Raw genomic sequence first — 19201 nt, forward strand, 5'->3', positions numbered from 1 at the left:
TCCTGATGCTTTCTCATGGAATAGCACCTGATGTCTGTTTTCAGTATTTCTGGCCAGAACTAAATATGACAGAGTCTTCCCCAATGAGTGTTTAACAGAGCTGGTATTTCAGCTGCTCAGGCGGCTCACATTTAAAATGAACAAGAGACAGCACAGGAGCAACACTCCATAGCTGTGGCATGTACAAGCATCGGATTTACCTGACTGCAGGATAAGTGCTGGAATCTTCGTCCTAAGAACAAGGGAAGCCCTCCAGAGAACCCCCTGGCTGATTCACCGGGGCCGTGACTCCTGTGCCTGAGCATTCCCTGCATGTCCCCGGCCCCCTGCCCTTCCCCTGGGGTCATCCTCTGGCATTAACTGGCCCAGCCGCCCCCATGGCCAATGCAGGGAGCAGGGCATGGCCACAGACAGATCCGGCACAACGCCCGGGGCTGGGGCAGGCCGGGGTCCGGGGGTGTCGGGGCAGCGCTGCTGTCACACGCAAAGCCAAGGGCTCCCTGCGAGCGACCCGCTGCCTCCCGCTCCTGCCGTGTGCCCGTCCTGCGGCAGCCACGGGCTGGGAGAGGCTGACCGGCCCCGTGTCCCGTCACAGTCCCTCCCCACAGCCGGCTCTGGCTCCCGCTGTGTCCTCCCTCCCTCCCTCCCTCCCTGGGCAGCCGGGCACAAGGCGGGGCTGGGCTGGGCTGGGCTCGGGGCGATCCTCCCGAAGGAGCCGCGCTCCGGGGGCGGCCACAGGCGACATCTCCCGCTGGCGGCGGCGCTGCTGGCGGGACACCCGGCCGGGGCACCTGCACCGCCCGGGGCCGCCCCTGGCCCTCCTCTCCCCTCCCTTCCCCTCCCCGGCCGGGCTATAAGAGGCTCTGCGGGCCGGGCTCTCTCTCGCAGGCGGCGGGAGCGGCAGCGGCATCTCCGCCCGCAGCCATGAAGTCTCCTGCAGCCCAGCGCCCGCCGGGGCAAGGTGGGACCCCTTCCCTCTCCCTTCTCTTCCCTCTCCCTTCTCTTCTCTCTCCCTTTCCCTCCCTTTCCCCCGCCGGGCTGGGGGCGCGGGGTGCGGGTCCGGCGCGGTGCTGACGGTGCTGCCGCCGCCCAGCAGGGCCGGGGGAGGACGGCGGGGACCTGGCGGAGGCGCTGGGCGAGTTCGACGCGGTGCTGGCCGAGTTCTCCTGCCCCGCCGGCCGGCGCCGCTTCTTCTACGGCGAGCACCTGGAGCGCATGAAGCGGCGGAGCAGCGCCAGCGACGGCAGCGGCCTCAGCGACTGCGACAGTGAGTGTCCGTCTGTCTGTCCGGCCGTGCCCCTGCAGCGCTCCCGGGGCGGGGGGGACGCTCCAGAGCGGGTGTGAAACCAGCGCCTCGCCCTCGGAGGGAGGCAGGGATCGGGAGCGGGAACTCGCCCGTCTATGAGAGCGCTGCCCTCTCGGTCCCGCTCTGGGTCAGAAGGCGCAGGGATGCACCGCCCGGCCCCGCTGGTTTTACTCCTGGTGTCGCACCCAGGGCCGAGTTGCCGGAGCCTAAAGAGCTGTCCCTGGGAGAAGATCGGGCTGCCGGCCGGCAAGAGCCCTGAAAGGTGTCCCTGAGGTTCAGGGGACTGTCCCCTGTGTCTCGGTAACCAGAATCATCCGGACAGGGCGAGCCAAAATGCGCTTTCCACAACAGATGGAAACTCACCCAGATTTCCCGTTATAAGAATGGTTGTCCATCCTTCCATCTGGATGAACCACAGTGTTATCAGTGTTTCAGAGGTGCTAACTTTAAAGCTGCCTTGTGCCCAAAGTGCACCGGGTGTACATGAATGGTGTGTGCAGAACACGGAGCAGGAAGGGGAGAAAGGTACTTGGAGCAAGAAAATATAGAATTGGAACTAACTTTTTTCTAGTTCACTTGGAAAAAATTTCAACCCCTGTTGCTGGTTTTACTAATCAGGGAGAGAAAACATCTTTCCTCTTCCAGACAGTGAGGCTGGAAACTGCTGGTCTCTTTGAAAGCAGGAGGTTACTTTCTCAAAAGTAAGTCCTGCTAAATGCAAACTATAACCAGTTTTGTTGGTTTGGGTTTTGTGTTTGGGTGGTGGTTGTTTGTTTGTTTGTGGTTTGTTTTAAGTTCCTAACTATAAGGGAAGCTTGATGAAATTTAACTGTTTTGCAGCTATTTATAATAAGACTGTTCCTCTGATTTCTTTTCTGCCTCTTTATCAGTTCAGGGACTCAAGGTGCAGTTCTGTTGATTTAGTGCCTAAACACTAATGCTATCTTGCTAGTACTTGAGCTGTGAGAGCATAGATTCTCCAGATTACCAGAGCTCTTTATGTCATCATCATGGATGTAATTCATTTTTGTTGACAGGTATTGTTTTACCTGCCCTGATCTTGGATACCTTGCCTAGCACTGCCTTTGGGTTGTTCTGTGGAAGTACACGGATCAAGATGCTGTTTTTCTGATTCATAATAAAATGAGTGTAGAACTCCTTCTAAGAATCTCTCTACCTCCAAGGAGGATTTAGAATTCTGTGCCCAATTTACACTGAACACTTTTCTTTTGGATGGCCGAGGGTGTATAAGGTGAAATCTGCCTTCACTGAGTCAAACTGGCAGCCCTGGTGTTGCTATTTCTTGTTCAGTCTTCATTGTTTTGATATGTTAACCTCTCACATACACTTACTGTGTCTCACAATTGAGACACTTGTAATGACAGAGTGAAGTAATCTACTGTTGAGAAAATTATACAAACCCCAACCCAGTATCTAGAACTTATTCTTCTTGTATGGAGAAATGCTAAGTAACTACAGCTGGCTATCTGCTATGGTTCAAAAAACTTAAATCTTGAAAACTGCTTAAAATTGCTCTGTTAGAATTGACAAGAAGGATCTTTGGGGGAAGATGACAGTGCTGTCTGACAGGGCAGAAGGCTTGGTGAGAAAACAGTATTCTCATGTAAACAGGCAGATCAGATCTTAAGGAAGATCTGGAAAATTAAAATCTGTGTGGCAAATCCACATGGATTTAGGCTGAAGACGGTAGTGGGGTAATAGGATAGACAGGGTTTCATGGCTCTATACAAAGGCCTCGAAGATCTTGTCTGAGCAACTTGTCAGGTTTTCAAATCCTGTCCCAGGCCTGAGTTCCTCCCTTGGAGATGCATCATGTGAAAGATGGCACCAGAGGAGTTGATATCCCTGCCTTCTGGACACTGGCATGTAAGAGACCAGGAGGGTGCACCAGAGTCTGTGAGGGTATGTTTAAGGGAAAGGAAACAAAACCACCCAGCTCTGCTTATGGCTCAGGAAAGGCCTGGTAAAACACTTCTTCCTAAAGGAGTCATTCAGTGCAGTCAACTTTTTATTTTGAAGTTAGAGTAGGATTGGAGACGAGTCATGGATTTATGAAGAGCTCCTTTTATAAAACAGGCTCTAGTGTCTGATGTAATCCAGCTACACTCCCTACATCTATTTTAAGAATAAATGCAGGGAGTTGCCTGCTTACCCAGGTTCTTTCAGTTCAAACTCAAGTATTTCTTGAGTTTATTTTCCCTTTGATTTCTGTAACTTACTGTTAGCCAGTGTAGTGCTCAATTCATGACCCTGCTCTTCCTGTGATAAGGCTTAGGTTAAAATACCACTGCAGAATCAAGGAGTAACTGGGCTGAAAGAGTAAGTTCTGATAACACAAATCTTTAAAGGCCAATTTATCTGCAGGTAATTTGAAGGATCATCTTGTTCATGAAGATTCTTTACCTCTTTGAAAAATCTTGTTATCCAGTGCCAAGACAGTTGCAAGTACACTTTATCATGTGTGTATAGAACAGTTCAGACTATTGTGTTTTAGTGCTATCTGTTGTTTGCTGTTCACTCTAATCCTCCTAACTGATGTGTGGCTGAAGGTTAGGCATATGTATCTTTTGGCCACTCCTGCAGTGATATCATTCTACTCAGGATGGAACTGTAAGGGAAGGAGACATTTTAAATTATTGCAACTTTGTCTTTCAGTGCCCCTGAATCAGCCTTAAATTCAGTTTCATGAGAAGCTACTAACAGATGTCAAGTGGTTGTACTTGAACAATATTGCTTAGCAGGGTAAGGAAAGCCTTTCCTCTCCTGGGGTTTCTGTCATGAGTGTGAGCCCATTGAACTTAAGAGAAAAGTTTACAGAAGACATCTGTCAATGCAGTTAATCCTGCAAATATCTTGTTATCCTTAAAAATCTCCCAAGGGAGCTAGCTCCAAAAACACTACTTTAAATTATTATATTACACATTTCTGGCTCTTGAGAAAAAGTAGGGTTTTGAAGACTCCATGTGAAAAATGGATCCAATAGTACTTTGTTCTCCCACATCTTGTCCTGTCATTTGACTAGATGGTCTTTGGCCAGGGTCTGGCTTGGCTGTGGTTGAGCCTTGTACGTAGCACAATGGACTCTAGACCTCGCAGTAACAGAGAGGCTCGTGCTGCAGATGTGTGTGCAGATGATCTCAGCCCACGAGTATTACATTAACCACCACAGCTGACTGGGTCACTGCTGGAAATCATGATGCAACTGCTGAGTTACCCCAACATTCCAGAGCTTCTGGACTGTGAGTGAGTACTAGTTCTGTTTCAGCTTGATGTACTCAAATGAATTGGAGCCTGGCAGCTTTGTTCTTTAGGTTATTAATTGTGCTGGAACTTCTAAGCTGAGGAATACTTGATAACTCTTTGCTATTCATAGCATATCTTGGCTGTGATAAAGGAGGATTTGTGCTAGAGAGTGCTGAGCTGGCAGAAGCCACTAGTGTAGATGCAGCTGTGTTAATGAACTTACAGATAGCTTTGTCTCTGGTGTCAGGATAAGCTTGCAAAGAGTGCAGGCTTGCCTGTGTGAAGTGCATGCCCAGTGAGTGCAGAGTGCCAGTATAGTCAGTATATGGCAGTGTCAGGACAGTCTTCCAAGTTTAGCCTTAGGATAATGAATGGGAACTTGGACTTTATGAGAGGTTGAGAAGGGAAGTGCTTTAGTGTTTCTTGGGACAAAGTTACAATAACACTGAGAAGCTACATCATAATCTGTTGTCCTGCTCTCAGAAATGTTTGACACTTGTAGCCCCATGTTTTCTTGAGGTAGATTCAGCTTCCTGCCTCTCTGTTAAAAGCATTGCAAAATAAATTCATCAGTTCAATTCTTGTGCTCATACAGCCAACAGTGTTTCTTTGTAGTTATTTGTAGGGTTAAGTAAATGGTTTCTGAGCAATGTCTCATGGCTTTTAAACACAAGAAAGGAATCCCGAGTGCATCTAGAAGTCCTAATTTTATGATTTAAAAATCAAGTAGGTGCAGGGGTTGAGCAGGATCTTTTAACACTCAATGCCTGGTGTAGTGCCAGCACTTGTGTTTACATGGATGTGGCTGTGGATGTCTCCATGTGCTCATGCTAATGCCTGGCCTGCTAGAGATGAAGCATCAGCCACTGTTAGTACTGCAGCACTCACCCTGAAAAACCTGTTTACACTGTCAGTCTTGTTATATGTGACCATAAAGAAGGCAAAGAAAAAGACAACAGAAATGACTGAAGATGTAAAATACTTTCCAAATGCTTAAATAGTCTGGGACTGTCAGGCAAAAAAGAGATGTTTTGGGTGGGGACAAGACAGTCTTCCAGAGAATCCTAAGTGACATTAGGAAAGTGACTGCTACCTCACCAGTATGAGGAAATCCAATTAAATTAGCATGTTTCAAAGAAATTAGGTATTTTTCTTTCATGAACAGTTAAAGATACTGCCTTAAGGTATTATTGATGTTAAAGTTTGCCTACTCAAAAATAACTTGACAAAATCCCAGCAGGAGGGATGGGGCCATTGAGGACTCCTTGGGCTGATGCCACTGCTGTCTCAGGAAAAGGACTGCCATGTGCATTGAGAGATCATTGGTAGAGCTCATCTTGCAGCTATCAGTGTGTGGCTGCACCACTCTAAAGCTCTTCACAGGCATTTGCTGTGAGAGACAGGATGTGAAGCAGATGAGCCTTTGGTCTCTGCAGGCTTGTACGCCAGTCTTTTAACATGAAAAGGAGATAGATTGTGTTTGTGAACTTCCAATGGCTTGTCTCAAACAAGAGGACAATAAAATGCTTATAATGAAAAAAGAGTGAAGTGAGACTCTTCTGGAGAAAATCCCTTTTATGAAATGATCTGAGAAATAAATTTCTATTACATTACTGGTATGTTCAAGGGGAAGAAAGATTGGAAGTTTCAGGTGCATAGACGTGTCTACAGGTAATTCAGTGTGCTGAGAAATGCACTTTTTCATAAGATTTCCCATTCTTGTCACTCCAGCACACCCATTGCTCTTAGTCATTAGAAAGGAAGATTAGTATAGGGAAGGCTGGAGTTGGAAACTGCCTTGCAGCTTGTAAGCATGGGGGGCAGTGGGAAGGTAAGCTTTGTACAGGATGAGAACGTGCTTGTACATCTGGATTTCAGGCTTTCTAGATCACTTTCTTGTAGCTGTGTGATTTGAAATACTTTAAATGACGATGCTTAGGTGTGTCAACAGAAAAAAGATGTCATTTTTGGTCAGTATTGGAACAGATGTTTGTTAGCTAGGCAAAATCCCCACAAAAATAAACAATGCAGCCAAGTGTAACTGTGATGATGATAAAAATAAACACTGTCCTTGGGGGCTGAAACATACACATTGTGAAACAGGCTTTTTGTATCATGAATGTTTCTCACTTCTACTGGTGACATAATTTCTGGGTTTTTGCTTGGGTTTGTTTTTTTTTTAGCAAGGCTGTGTTCTGTTAGGAATTAGTTGTGCAGTCTGCTCATTAAGCTCTGAGCTACTGTTTTGTAATGAATTCATGATTTGTAGACACTTGAGTGGACTTGTGAAGCTTCTCTTTGGAAGCCTTAGGGATGTGCTTTAACTTTTCCCCTAAAACCTTCCCCACTGAAAACTGCAGTAAATATTGTAAAAATTTTACCAACTCCAGTGCTCTTCAAAATTGTATCTTGAGCCATAGTACTAGAAAGAGCATGATATGAAAGAAGCTACACAGCTGAACTTCTCCGTTGTCTGTTTTAAAATGAAAGGTCTGAGGTTTTCCTTCTTCAGCCCATTACTGCTGGGAGCCTTTCAATTGCTCATTTTATGGGGACATTTCTATATTTACATGGTGTTGCCATGGTTTATTTTGTGGTTTAACCATATACTGGAACAGTAAAGTTATACTAACTACAGATTACTTTGCCAAAGTAAAATGCACCCATATTTATTCCTAGCCCCTAATTTTGCAGTGTAGCTTGACTGATGCAAATCAACTCACTGACAAAAGTCTCAGATTTTAAGGCTTTTTTTTTTTTTTTTTTTTTTTTTTTTTTAGAAGCAATTTGAGTTTCGTTATTTTTTAAACAGCTGAAGTGGCATAGTTTATATATAAGCACAGGGACTAGAATCAATGTACAAAGTAAAAAATAAGTAATGAATTACAAACTTGCAGTGGGAGAGAAGCAGCTGGATGAGGAAGTACAGCAGCAATGAGATCTCTGGCGTCAGCCCCTGGTTACTGGGTTGCAGAGGATGTTGTGTTTGTCTGGCAGTGGAACTCTTCCAAGGGCCATTATTGGAGGTGAATGAGCAAATCTTGGCTTTGGCAGCTGGTAGAGAGCAAAGACTGAAGTGTCCTTTTCCCAGAGCTTTCTGTCCTACAGCCACATTTTGCCAAAGAGGATATTTTTCTGTGGTGGATGTCATAAGTATTTTTTTAACAGTACATTGTTTTCAGCATTTATGGTGACTTTGCTGGTGGAGTCAATGCATTCCTCCTTACATCACTAAGATTTCTGATGCTTGGTGGCATGAATAAGCCACAGTCAGTAGCTAAAGTCTATTTTTGCTTTGAGAAAGATAAATGTTGATATTTTCCTGAAACTATTACAATCCATCAGAACACAGTTATATGAAAACATTTCACCTTTTGAAACTGGAAGAAAAACATTCAGAGATGTAAAGCAACAATTTTGTCATATTTTATCTTTGCCCAGTTGTAAATATTTCCCAGCATAGGGTTCATGGAAGCCAATATGAAATAACATTTTCTGATGTCAACCCAGCCTTGCAACGTTTGGTGTCTGGATGTTAGTAGCAGAGATTTCACATTAAATGTATACTCAGATTTATGAACATGGTTCTCTGTATTTTTTATTCATTCAATGAGCTGTAAAACCTTTAAATTATGAATTAATTTGGAAATTATTCTTCTCCTCTGCAAATAAATAGCCTGGAAAGTGTTTTATCTTTGGTCTGTTCCATCAGTGTTTCAGTGAATTAGAGTCTTGGCTACAGCACTGTTTGTGAGAGCTATTACAAGTTACTTGGCTTTTTGGTGATGATAGGGGTTTTGTCCTGAACAGCCAGATTTTTCCATTCTGTGTTTCTTAGTCACTGGGGTTTGCATCTTGGCTAAAAAAAATGTGGCCTCAGTAGGCAACTGTTCATTAAACTGATTTCAGAGGAAATTTGCCATACCTTTAATGGAAAGTATCAGTTAATGTACAGAGTTCATGTGGTGTAGTACAGCATTGATAATATACATCCTTGCAGAGCACTACCAGATTTTTTTCACCCTCAGGTTATTTTTAATTTTTTTTCTGTTTTTAGGAGCTACTTCTAAAATTACTTATCTTCCCCTCCCATTTTTCTATCTAAAATTATCTAATTTCTGCATTGTATTAATGAAGTCTTTCTTGTATTTGAAGTTTCAAGCAGCTTGGTTTTGATCTGCTGAAGTTTAGAGAGAACAGCACTTCTTAAGAGTGAAGATAAAGAAATTGCAAGGAGAGGGTAGTTTGAAGAAGGATACCCATCTCTGTAAACAAGAAATACCAAGTGGTGGCTGACCAGGTGGCAATAACCAGGTCACAGATGTCAATCATGGTCACATGTATTTGCCAGAACAAGAGCTGAGATGATGGCAAAGGAAACTGAAAGATACATCCCAGTGGTGGGCCAAAATGCATGGGAAAGAGGAAAGTTGAACCTTTTCCCCCAAGCCTTTTCAGTGTGTATTGCAACAGAAGTGAGCTTGGAAGCTGGCACAGAACAAACCAATCGGGGTTTTTATGGCTAAGGAAAGATCTGAGAGGTTTTGTAGGTGCAGTTGTCTGTCTGACTTTTCACTGTGCCTATCTGCTCCTGTGGAAGGTGCTTTTGTGCTGGAAAGGACAGCAGGCTAGAGAAGGTGGGGTGTGGACACATAACATAAGTGACATTATTTCCAAGAATATTGTGAATTAGGCTGGCCCTAGCAGGTCTAATTTTGCTGATGTGGGATAATTGTAATTTCTGTTTAATTTTTCAAATGGTGCTGACTTCAGGGAAAGCTAACACTTTCCTTACTGGGGATGGAGGATTGAGCCTAGGGCTGCTTTCTTTTTTAACAGTATGAGTGAGAGCAGCAGCCTTCACCCAATAAAGTGTTTATTTATTCACTTACCTGGTTTTGAAGACTTTAAATTTGAATTCTGCAAACTATGAAGTCTGTATAGGAAAGACTGAATTTTGGGTTTCAGTTATATTGCAAACTTGCAGAAGGTGTCAAATTTACTTCGTAATGTTGCATTTTTACAGGTGCAGATTCCCTCTACAGAAATAGTTTCAGTCTCAGTGATGAAAAGCTCAACTCTTCAACTGCATCTACTCCAAGCTTGCCATCCCCTTCCGTAACTCCTTGTAAAGGTATCTTAATTTTAACTGTTGACATTTCTTCCTAATTCTCAATTATATGGGCTTCTTGCTGGGAGACAGGATTCATATGCTTGCATAGACCTTTTTTTGTTGTTGTTTGGGGTTTTTTTTTTTTTTAAATGACAACAAAACTAAGAATTACTATTGAACACACTACAGATCCAGGTATTTTTGTCTTGATTATAAATGGCAATAGCATTCTGTATCTGCAATTTGCATGTGGCCTACCAACTCTTTTGGGTTTGAAACACTGAGCTAAAAATATATATATATAGTTTTCTGGCTGATAAGGATTAATTATTTACTTGTGTTACCTCTTTACTGAAGCAACTAAGTGGTTTAAATGTCCCATTTCTCTGTAAAAATGCCAAGGCTGAATGCAGGGGTAGAGAGACTCCTCTGAAGCCATATGCTGCCATTTAAGTTAACACAATTGTTCAGATCCATATAGACCTTACACAGTGCTTATACAAGCCATATGTTAGCAATTCCTTCCTCCTTTGAAGCTATGCTGTTTCAAAGAGGCTTCTGTCTTGGAGCTGATCTGACTTCCCAGGACAGTGTTTCACTCAGGTTAACTTGGATTAACTCTGGAGCAGACACGTCAATAAGTGAACACACATATGCACTACATGGTGCTTTTGTTACAGCTGCTCTCCTCAGGTTCAATAGCCTTTTATGCTTTCATATCTTTTCCACACTGACCAGTCACAAAAAAAAAAAAAAAAAAAACAAGTTAAATGCTTTCTTTTCAATTAGTGGGATATTATGGAGAAATAATGAGAAACAGTTTCTATGAAGCAGCAAAAAAAGAGCTCAGTTAAACTGACAGGAAATACTTGGCAAAGAGCTACACTAAAGGACAAGATGCCCTTCCTGATGAGAAGACAGAGCTGGAACGGGTTTGGAAAAGATCGCAGAAATGAGGAAAAAAAACCAACTTGCAGTAAAACTAGATTGAATGGAACCACTGGTGTTGCCAGGAGTGGAAAATCTGGTGGATGTTTGGTTCCAAATTTATAGTGAATGGACCAAGATCAAAGAATCTGCCAGCACAGCAAACCTGTGATCCTGACATGATTTTAAAGGGCTGAGATTTGAGTAGGACTGGGAGCTCTTTGGGATTGATTAGGGCCACACATGCAGCATCTGAAGAGATGAAACAGGAAAGATGGCCCCAGTAGCAAAGGCGTGGATTAGTTGATTTGTATCTTTTATTCTTCAATGCAACCCCTTCTTTTTAAGGATACTACATAAAGGATTGCTTTGTGTTGTTTCTGTCAAATAGAAAACTATAAAAGCTAGGATTTCAGTTCAGTGTCCCATGTTCTTTAAGTGCTTTTGAACATTGCAGCAACCCTAGTGAACATTGCTGACAAAAATCTGCAGCATGTTTGGTACCCCTGAAAATTATTTGGAGGCTCATGTGTTTCTAGTGTTTCTTCTAGCCAGAGAAACATGTCATATCTAAGCAGTCTTGGCCCTTGTTTTGCAGCAAAGCTTGGAGACACAAAAGAACTCGAGGACTTCATTGCTGATCTTGACAGAACACTAGCAAGTAAGTAGGTGTTTTTATTAGTTGCTTGCATCTCACTTGTTACAAGGAGTGTTGAAAGTCAGTATATTGGGAGAGAGGGAAGGGAAAAATAGAAGTAGTTTATATAGTGCAGCTTCCTTTTAGTTTGCTAGTCCTGTGGATCATTATCTGGATAAGAAGGTAAAACAGACTAAATTTAGACTTTGCCTGAATGTTCAAGGCATACAGTTCAGGCTGTGTGACAAAGGCTGAACTCAATGAACTCCTGGTCCCACCTCTGGGTCAGCTGCAATTCACCCCTCCTTGACAGTGGATTGATAAATAAACATCAGTTTCTTAAATACTCAAAACTCAGTTTAAAAACTGGTGTTCTATTTCTTCATTATAAAGCTAAGTAACTGGAGGAGTATCCTTAGATGAGGAAAACCCTTTTTGCTCTAGATTTAGGTTTATGAAAGAATTAAGGAGCAGATATCTGTATCTGTTGACTTAAACAAAATGTCAAAATCCTGTTTGTGCTTGTCTTTATCAGGAATGGAATTTGGATCACTTTTTCCTCCACTATGTAGAAATTGTATCTTTCAGCTACAGTAATGAATTCTTCATTATGATTTTTAAAGAAAAACTGGCCATCTATTGCCAACCATGTACTCTGCCTATTCCTTTTGCTTCTTCCTCTTCTGTTGTGGACTTAATACCATTTCCTTTGTGTTTCAGGTTGGATGGTTTTTTGTGTGGAACTAGGCTAGAGAGCCCAAACCAGCAAGTTATAGGACTAGACCTAAATAGCAGCATAAACAAAGCCCTCTCAAACTATGAACTGAGAGTTCTGTGCATTCATTAGGTGTTTTCCCTTCCCTGTATTTCTTGAAGATATGGACTTAATTCAAGACAGCTGCCCTTACGAGCTTCCTGCTTCCCTGCTGTCTTGTATCTTAATCCTGGTTTCACTTCTCATACTTAAAATACATTTTCTAGTTTCCTGTGTTTTGTCATGGATGTAAGACTGAGCTAACTCCGTCTTTACCACTGAAATTTAATCGATCACTCTTCTGAAAAAAATCCAAGTTTTTGAAGGTTTATGTTGAACAATGAAAGCCCAAACTGGAAAATATTTGCATTGCTGTAAATATCTTACACAGCCATGTTGCAGCTCTGAAGGGGCTGCCTATAATATGTAGGTTTCATTTTTCCCTTGCAAAAGTACATCAAAGATGAGGGCAGGAACTACCACCTGCTCTAGTGGTTTTGTGCACTTTTTTTGGTGTGTTTTTGTTTTTTTTTTAATCCCAGCTAGACAAATCTCCAGTGATCTCAGCCGAGTTTCATTTGTACAGTGAGAAAGAAGTCCAACTTCCATCTGGTATTTATCATCACATTTTTGAGGGGTTGTGTGTATATGCTTGAGGTCACACAGAACTTTGTACACATACCTTTTCAAGCCTAATGCACTTGTTAGAACAGTACTTGCCTTGTCTCTTGTGCACAGCAGCATTTCAGCTTTCATGTAAACTTTAAAAAAAACCACATAATTTGGCTTGTCAGGCAGTCTAGCAAGCTGGGCATAGGAAAGTGTCTGATATGTCAACAACATGCAATCTTATTTAATAGAGAACTTAATGATCTTTCTTGTTCTGTATTTTCAGGTATGTGAAATGAATTTTCAGCTTTGTGCTTGCATGTGAATGTCCTCTGAAGGATAAGTGACATCAATAAGTGAGAACTGCTGCCCTTGTCTGATAACTTTTCTCCTCAAAATACCCTCTGAACATAACCTTTGTGAACTCCTACAAGTATTTAACTGTCAACATTGGTTTTGGTTTTTTGGTTGTTTTGATTTTTTTTTTCACTTTGCAGCAGATGAAATAAAATAACTTAAATGTTAGAGCTGTATTTTGCTTTAAAATATAGCTTGAATTTTAAATTTAATTTAAAGTTGCTTTTATGCAAATATATTTGTAATTTTATATAGTTGAAAACTTTAATGCTTTTTTTCCATTATAATATATTTTTGTAAGCAAATAAATCCTGAACTGGAATCCAGATGTCTGGAAGCTTCCTATGAATGTGCACACTCTGAAATATAAGTACAAATTAAACTCTTATTGAAAACAACATGCTTTAAAATGTCTTGATAATGGTATGTTTCCTGCTAGGCAAAATTTGTTATGCTAGTTTAATGTGGTTGCTTAAATAAGAGAGCTTTGTACTATATACAATTAATACAATCAGGAAAATAATAAATTTCATCAAACAGTTACTTCAGATGTGTGTTAATACAAATGAAATAACACTGACTTATTTGACATTTGAACAGTAACACCTATTTTAAACCCTGTGTAAAAGCTGGTTTTAAACTCTCAGACCATTTGACATGGAGCACTCACTATTTGGAAGGTCAGATGTTTAGACCCGTCAGTTTAAAGGTGTGTAGGTCCTGTACCACTGAGAAATTACTTGTGTCTGCCCTAACTACTTCTAACCACTTGTTAAAGTACTTGGGTACTTCTAACAGCAGGCCCTTGCTCTGGAGCAGTCACCCTCTCTGAAAAGACTTCCTGGCCATCAGTGTGGTGCTGAAAGGGGGAAGGTGAACCTGCACTTTTACAAGGAACCTGATTCTTTCCACATGCATTAGGCTCTGGGAATGTCATTTTGTGAGCTCTCCTCCAGCTGCTGCAGGCATTACACCTGGCTCTGCTGCCTGAGCTCTGCTCTCCAGTCTGTTCAGACCAAGTGAGCTGGGGCTGGGCTGGTTTGAGCTCCTGCCCAGTTTTGACCAAAGCTGTCTCGTGAGCAGTTGCTTGAATGGTTCAGTTATTGTGCCCCTTTGATGTGTAATCTCTGAATGTGTCTGCAGTGTGTGTGTACCTGTGACACTGCTACCTGCTTAGGGCACCTTAAAGGACAGCTTTGGACCTGCCTTCTGCAGCTTGGAGAAAACCTACTCTGTATTTCCTAATAGGAATACTGTAAGGATGGTGCAGATCCATCTCCCTGGACTTGAGATTTCCTAAAAATTGAGCAAAACATTTGGGTTTTGTTAAACACTATATGTTGTTTTTCCCCTCCAGTTTTATTCATTAGTAAGAAAAAAGTTTTCTGAACTAGGTACATTTTTATCAGTCTGAAAGAGTCTTGAGGTTGTGTGGGTATTTTCCTTCTTTCAGGCAGAAGGGCAATGTGAAGTGGGGCAGTGTGGAGTGTGTTCCTGAAGAGGAAACATTCCTTTCAGCATTTCCTACTGCAGGATCTCTTGGTAAACTGTCCCATAGAATAGAAAGGGAGTAAAATGATTTAGGAGGGTGAAATTTCATTCTTGCAGTAGGTTAACTTTCAGATCTTCAAATCTGAAGGAAATGGTTATGATTCAGGTTTGAGGCAGTGATGTCCTTCTCTGTGCTCCTTCTGGGACCTTCTCAGAGGCTCCTGCATCACAGGAACCCCATTAGTGGCAGTGTAAAATTCACTGCCACTATGCTGTAAACATACAGGAGCAATTAATTATTCCTTTTTGTTGCCTCTGTAGAACTTGAGAGGGGTGTCTGTCTCTCCTCCCCAGTCCCAGATGTGAAGGGGTCCCTTTGCCTGGTGTAGGACTTATGTTAAATGTAGAGACACTGCCTTTCAGCAGGAGCTGAGAGAAGGGGGACCAGGACAGCAGGGACAAGCTTCTGCTTCTCTTTTAAGAAACATCCTTAGCATAAGGCATGATTTTAAACCTACTGGAATAGTGGCAGCAGTTTTGGCTGTTTTTCTATATTTTAATGCTAATTGATAGCGTGAACAAGGGGGTGGCCACTTCAAGTGATCCTGAGGTGGGGGGAGATGGAGAGCTATTTGCTCCTCCATTCCTCAGGTTGGATTATTTGAGGCATGAGTTTTTCACTTCTGCCAGTTGTTGCTTGATCCTGTTGAATACTCTGTGTATATAATCAGTATTTAAAGTCAGGTGTCTCCCTTTATAGACTGAAATCACCACATTAGTGCAGTACTTTGGAATAGCAATACTTTGCCTTATGGACACCCCATTTTGAAGGTTCTCCCAGTATAAGCAAAGGTTTTAGTGAGGCGTGTTCCTCGTTTTGAATAACATCAGTGGTGATGGAGCTGGAGATTAGGTCACCATCTGTTTGAGTTTTTTAATCTTGTTTATGCATGAACAGGTGGAGACTTCTTGCTTATACAGCAGATCTGGAGATCATCAGCTGCAATTCTGGGAGTATCTTCTGCGGAGCTGTTTATCTGATTTGCCGCCAGTTTATGTTCATTTTTCAGTGTGTCAGAAGGAAGGTACTAATGTAGATGTCATTTCACTGGAGGATGTTTATGACTTAAGTTCATCATCTGATTACATATGGCACTGAAAAATGCATTGCTGGAAAAACTTTTGTCATACTTTATCCCCAAGAATGTTGCTGGAGATTGCACTGTCCTTATGGGCCTGGCTGACTTTTTAATCCTTGTTTTGACCTCCCTCTTGTGCTGCAATGCTGAAATTGAATTCAGAAGAGTCTCAGCACTGTTGCGCCAATACCATTCACCCAGAAATGGAAACTAGCAGCTTAGACTAAGCAGATGTGTTGCCACAGCTTAACCTGCGGAAGGTGAGGTGAAACAATTACTTGTACAGGTGCTCTTTACCCACTGCAAATTCAAGGTTAAATGGATTAGTTTAACCCTCCATCACCAAGGCTTGAGCTAATGCATCTTATCTTGAGTTTGCTGTTGACTCTGTGTGTCCTTGGTGCAAGCTGATACCAGGTAGCACATTATGCTTAATAAGGGAGGGAGACCAGACAAAGGAGGGATTTCTGGGTTGCCATGGATGCAACCATGGATATAGCCACCATGGATGCACTGACAACCAGGGGAGTTTTAGGAGGGAGGATAACAGTTGCATTGGCAGTGATGGAACTGGGTTGTAAAGGAAGAGCTCAACCCCTGCTGGCTCCCATGGCCCTTGTGCTAGTGCCTTCTCCCCTTCTTTGTTACTGTTACGGGCTTTTTGGTGCATGCTGGATGTGGAACTGATTTCCAGCAGCCTTGTCTAACCTGAGGGGTCATAGAGGGCATCAGAATCCATGTTCAGAGCTTTACAGATTCATTTAAGCCTTGGGTTCAGTAGTGGATGCTTACAAAGAAAACCAACACAGAAAGTTTCTGCCTGCTGGGAAACATTAGGAATTCACCAGTGGGAAAGGTGCATGGGTCTCTGGAGCTCATCTCAGATGGTTCAGGTGTACCCAGCTGACTATGTGAGTGGTATTTGCACCACTGGAGCCCATCATGGGAGGTTTAATTTATCTAAAGGTGCTAGACATGACATCTACTAGACTGTTGGAGAGAAACTTCCCAAGTTGCAATGTTTGGAAGCAAAGCCAATATGACTGCAGCAGTTCTTGAACTAAATCCAGCACTGCATACTGACAGCATGAAATCCATATTCTCAATGGGGAAATCTCCTGTTTTCTATGTTACTTGCTACATTACTTATTTTTTTTTTCAACCTGGCCAACAGCTCTAGCTCTCTAGATAACTTTACAATAATGTAAGATGATCCCGGCTGCTGCATCTCATCAGTTTAGATTCTAAACTGTAAATCAGATTTGTAAGTCAGATCTTTTCAAGGTTCTTTTCTCTCTTAGAGTTTAAAAGAGCTATCAGTCAAATGCTGCAGTGCAGGGGTTCGGTGCTGCTTTCCAGCTGGCTCTGGCACTGAGCTCACATTTCAGGGCACAGTTTGGTACCTTCCCGATCCTGTGGGTCTTGGCCTCTGGCAGAAGCGTGGTGATGGCGAGGAAGAAGAGAGGACTCGTGGGTTTCAACTGGGTTTTATTTCACTCAGAGGGGAGCCCAGGAAAAGTGAGTTTTTTCCCTCTGGATGTCACCTTAAGTACCGGGGTGGGGAAAGGGTTAGGGGACAGCCTAGAACCAATCCTGGGGAGGGGGGAGTGACCCAGAACATAAAGGACAGACAGTAGAACAATTCCATGCATAAAAACAGGAGTGGGGAATCGAGAACCTGCCAAATCACTCAACAGCCTCACTAGAACTTTCCAGGCATCCGGGCGGGGCTGCAGAGTGATGGGACAGGACCCAGAATTTGGGAAAAACAAAAAGAAGGGTTTAACATGGGGGTATGGGACAAACCATTGTACAGAAATTTGGTAACCCAAAATGCACATCACAACACTGTAGATTGGCCTGTGGGATTAAAATAGGCCAGTCTTTACAAAGGCACTCCAGTGCTTTGGTTGCTTTTGCTCTTTCATGCCTTTGTTTGGAAAGCTAAAATATTTATTAGTTTAGCTTTTAAAAGCTATGGACTGGAGGCCTGTGCCTCCATTCTCCCAAGGCATCAGAGCTCACTGTCTTCTCCAGGAGGCCTGAGGATGCTTAAATAAGCTTCAGACTGGAGGTGAATGTTGCCTTCTCCATAGCTGATGGCTGTAACACTGATCACCATCCTTCAGTTCTGTTGACAATGTATTTCAGATCATTAGTTTTAATTAAAAGTTACCCTTGTCTTAAAAAAAGTCCAAGTATGTATACCACAATACCAAGTATTATCGTATATATGTAGTCTTCATATTAAAAAAAAAAAAATCTTGCTACTCTGTCAAATCAGGTCAGGACTAATTTAGCCTGAATTAAGCACTTACATGAACCACTGAGGTTAGGATGTGTCCCTTGGCTCCTTCAATAGCCATTACAAAAAGGAGAGGGAGGTTGAATTATCCCCTAATTATGGTCCTTTGCTACAGCAAATGTTGTAAAACACTACAGTTCAGCAGGTTTTTCACTTGGGCTTCTTAATCCACTGACTAAAGAGAAGTATAGGTGTCAAAATAAACCCGCCCACAAGCAGCCCTAAAGTGTCACAACAGCTGATGGGGCTGGAAGAGCAGAGGCAGGAACACCCAGCTGGGCAGGGTTCCTGTGTTTGGGACTCTGCATCACCCTGTGCAGCACAGCACTTGCTCCAGCTCTGGGCCTTGGGGCACTGCTGTGCCAGGCAGGAGGTGCTGGGACCCCATCCTGGGCACCAAGCCCATGTGGGAGGTCATGGGATGAACCCATGGGAACTCTGTGCTTGGAAGCAGAGCTGCCAGAACACGCTGCAGGAGACATGCACTCCTCATCCTTACCAGTGCCAGAGCCCTGCCTGCTGGTTCCCACCGTGTTGGGCAGGGTGGGAAGCTCCAGTGGCCTCCTTGGGCAGGAGCAAGGACACCATGGGGAGTCTCAGGATGGTGCCTGGGAGTCATGGCACTGAGCCAGGCCTGTGCCCTTTGGCTTTCTGCACCCTCAGAACACACCTCCTGTCTTTTGCTGCTCCCCACCAGTGTCCCCCATCCACAGCCCAGCTCCAGTCCCTTCCCTGCCCACCCCATGCTCACAGCCAGGCCAGCCCTGCTGCTGTAGCAGGATATTTGAACTTTGGGGTTGATTTGTTTGTTTGTTGTTTTTTTTTAAAGAAGCATTCTAGGACTATGCCAGTGGTTATCTCAGCTGCAGACAATTTCTAGGTTAATTATCTGTAATGTGTGGCTCAGTGACTGAGGATGGAATGAGTGCCACTGAAATCCATGGTGAAATTTGCAGGTGGGCTGGGATTTAACTCTGTGTCAGTGTGTAGCTGGGCTGATGGCTCCTTCAGAGCTCCAGAAAGTCTGTACATTTGGGGTGTGTCAGCTTTCTTGTGCAACACAAGTAGGAGTTTCTGAGCACTGTTTAGAACATCTCAGGAGACATTTAGCCTAGTATTTAGGTTAAAATTGTGTGAATGATTGTGCTGTCCCCTGGTTTTATTCCATCTCTCTGTGAAGCAGAGTGATTCATGAGGGTGGATGGGACTTGACACTCTTTCCCCCATGGGATTTGGAAACACGGTGGTGTAAGAGCTTATACCCACAAATATTTTGTGCTTTCAAGCTGTGACTTCAAT

General features: G+C 43.2%; 1 protein-coding gene across 1 annotated transcript; it reads left to right on the forward strand.

Annotated features, from left to right (window-relative positions):
• Positions 1 to 856: 856 nt before the first annotated feature.
• On the forward strand, positions 857 to 13510 carry RGCC (regulator of cell cycle). The gene is made up of 5 exons (XM_083883591.1): positions 857 to 961; positions 1097 to 1267; positions 9597 to 9704; positions 11209 to 11271; positions 12897 to 13510. The coding sequence occupies exons 1-5, from the start codon at positions 925 to 927 to the stop codon at positions 12902 to 12904; spliced, it is 387 nt and encodes a 128-aa protein (XP_083739717.1). The 5' UTR covers positions 857 to 924; the 3' UTR covers positions 12905 to 13510.
• Positions 13511 to 19201: the final 5691 nt, after the last annotated feature.

Source organism: Zosterops lateralis, assembly GCF_965231275.1.
Source record: "Zosterops lateralis genome assembly, chromosome: 2".
Classification (NCBI taxonomy): Eukaryota; Metazoa; Chordata; class Aves; order Passeriformes; family Zosteropidae; genus Zosterops; species Zosterops lateralis.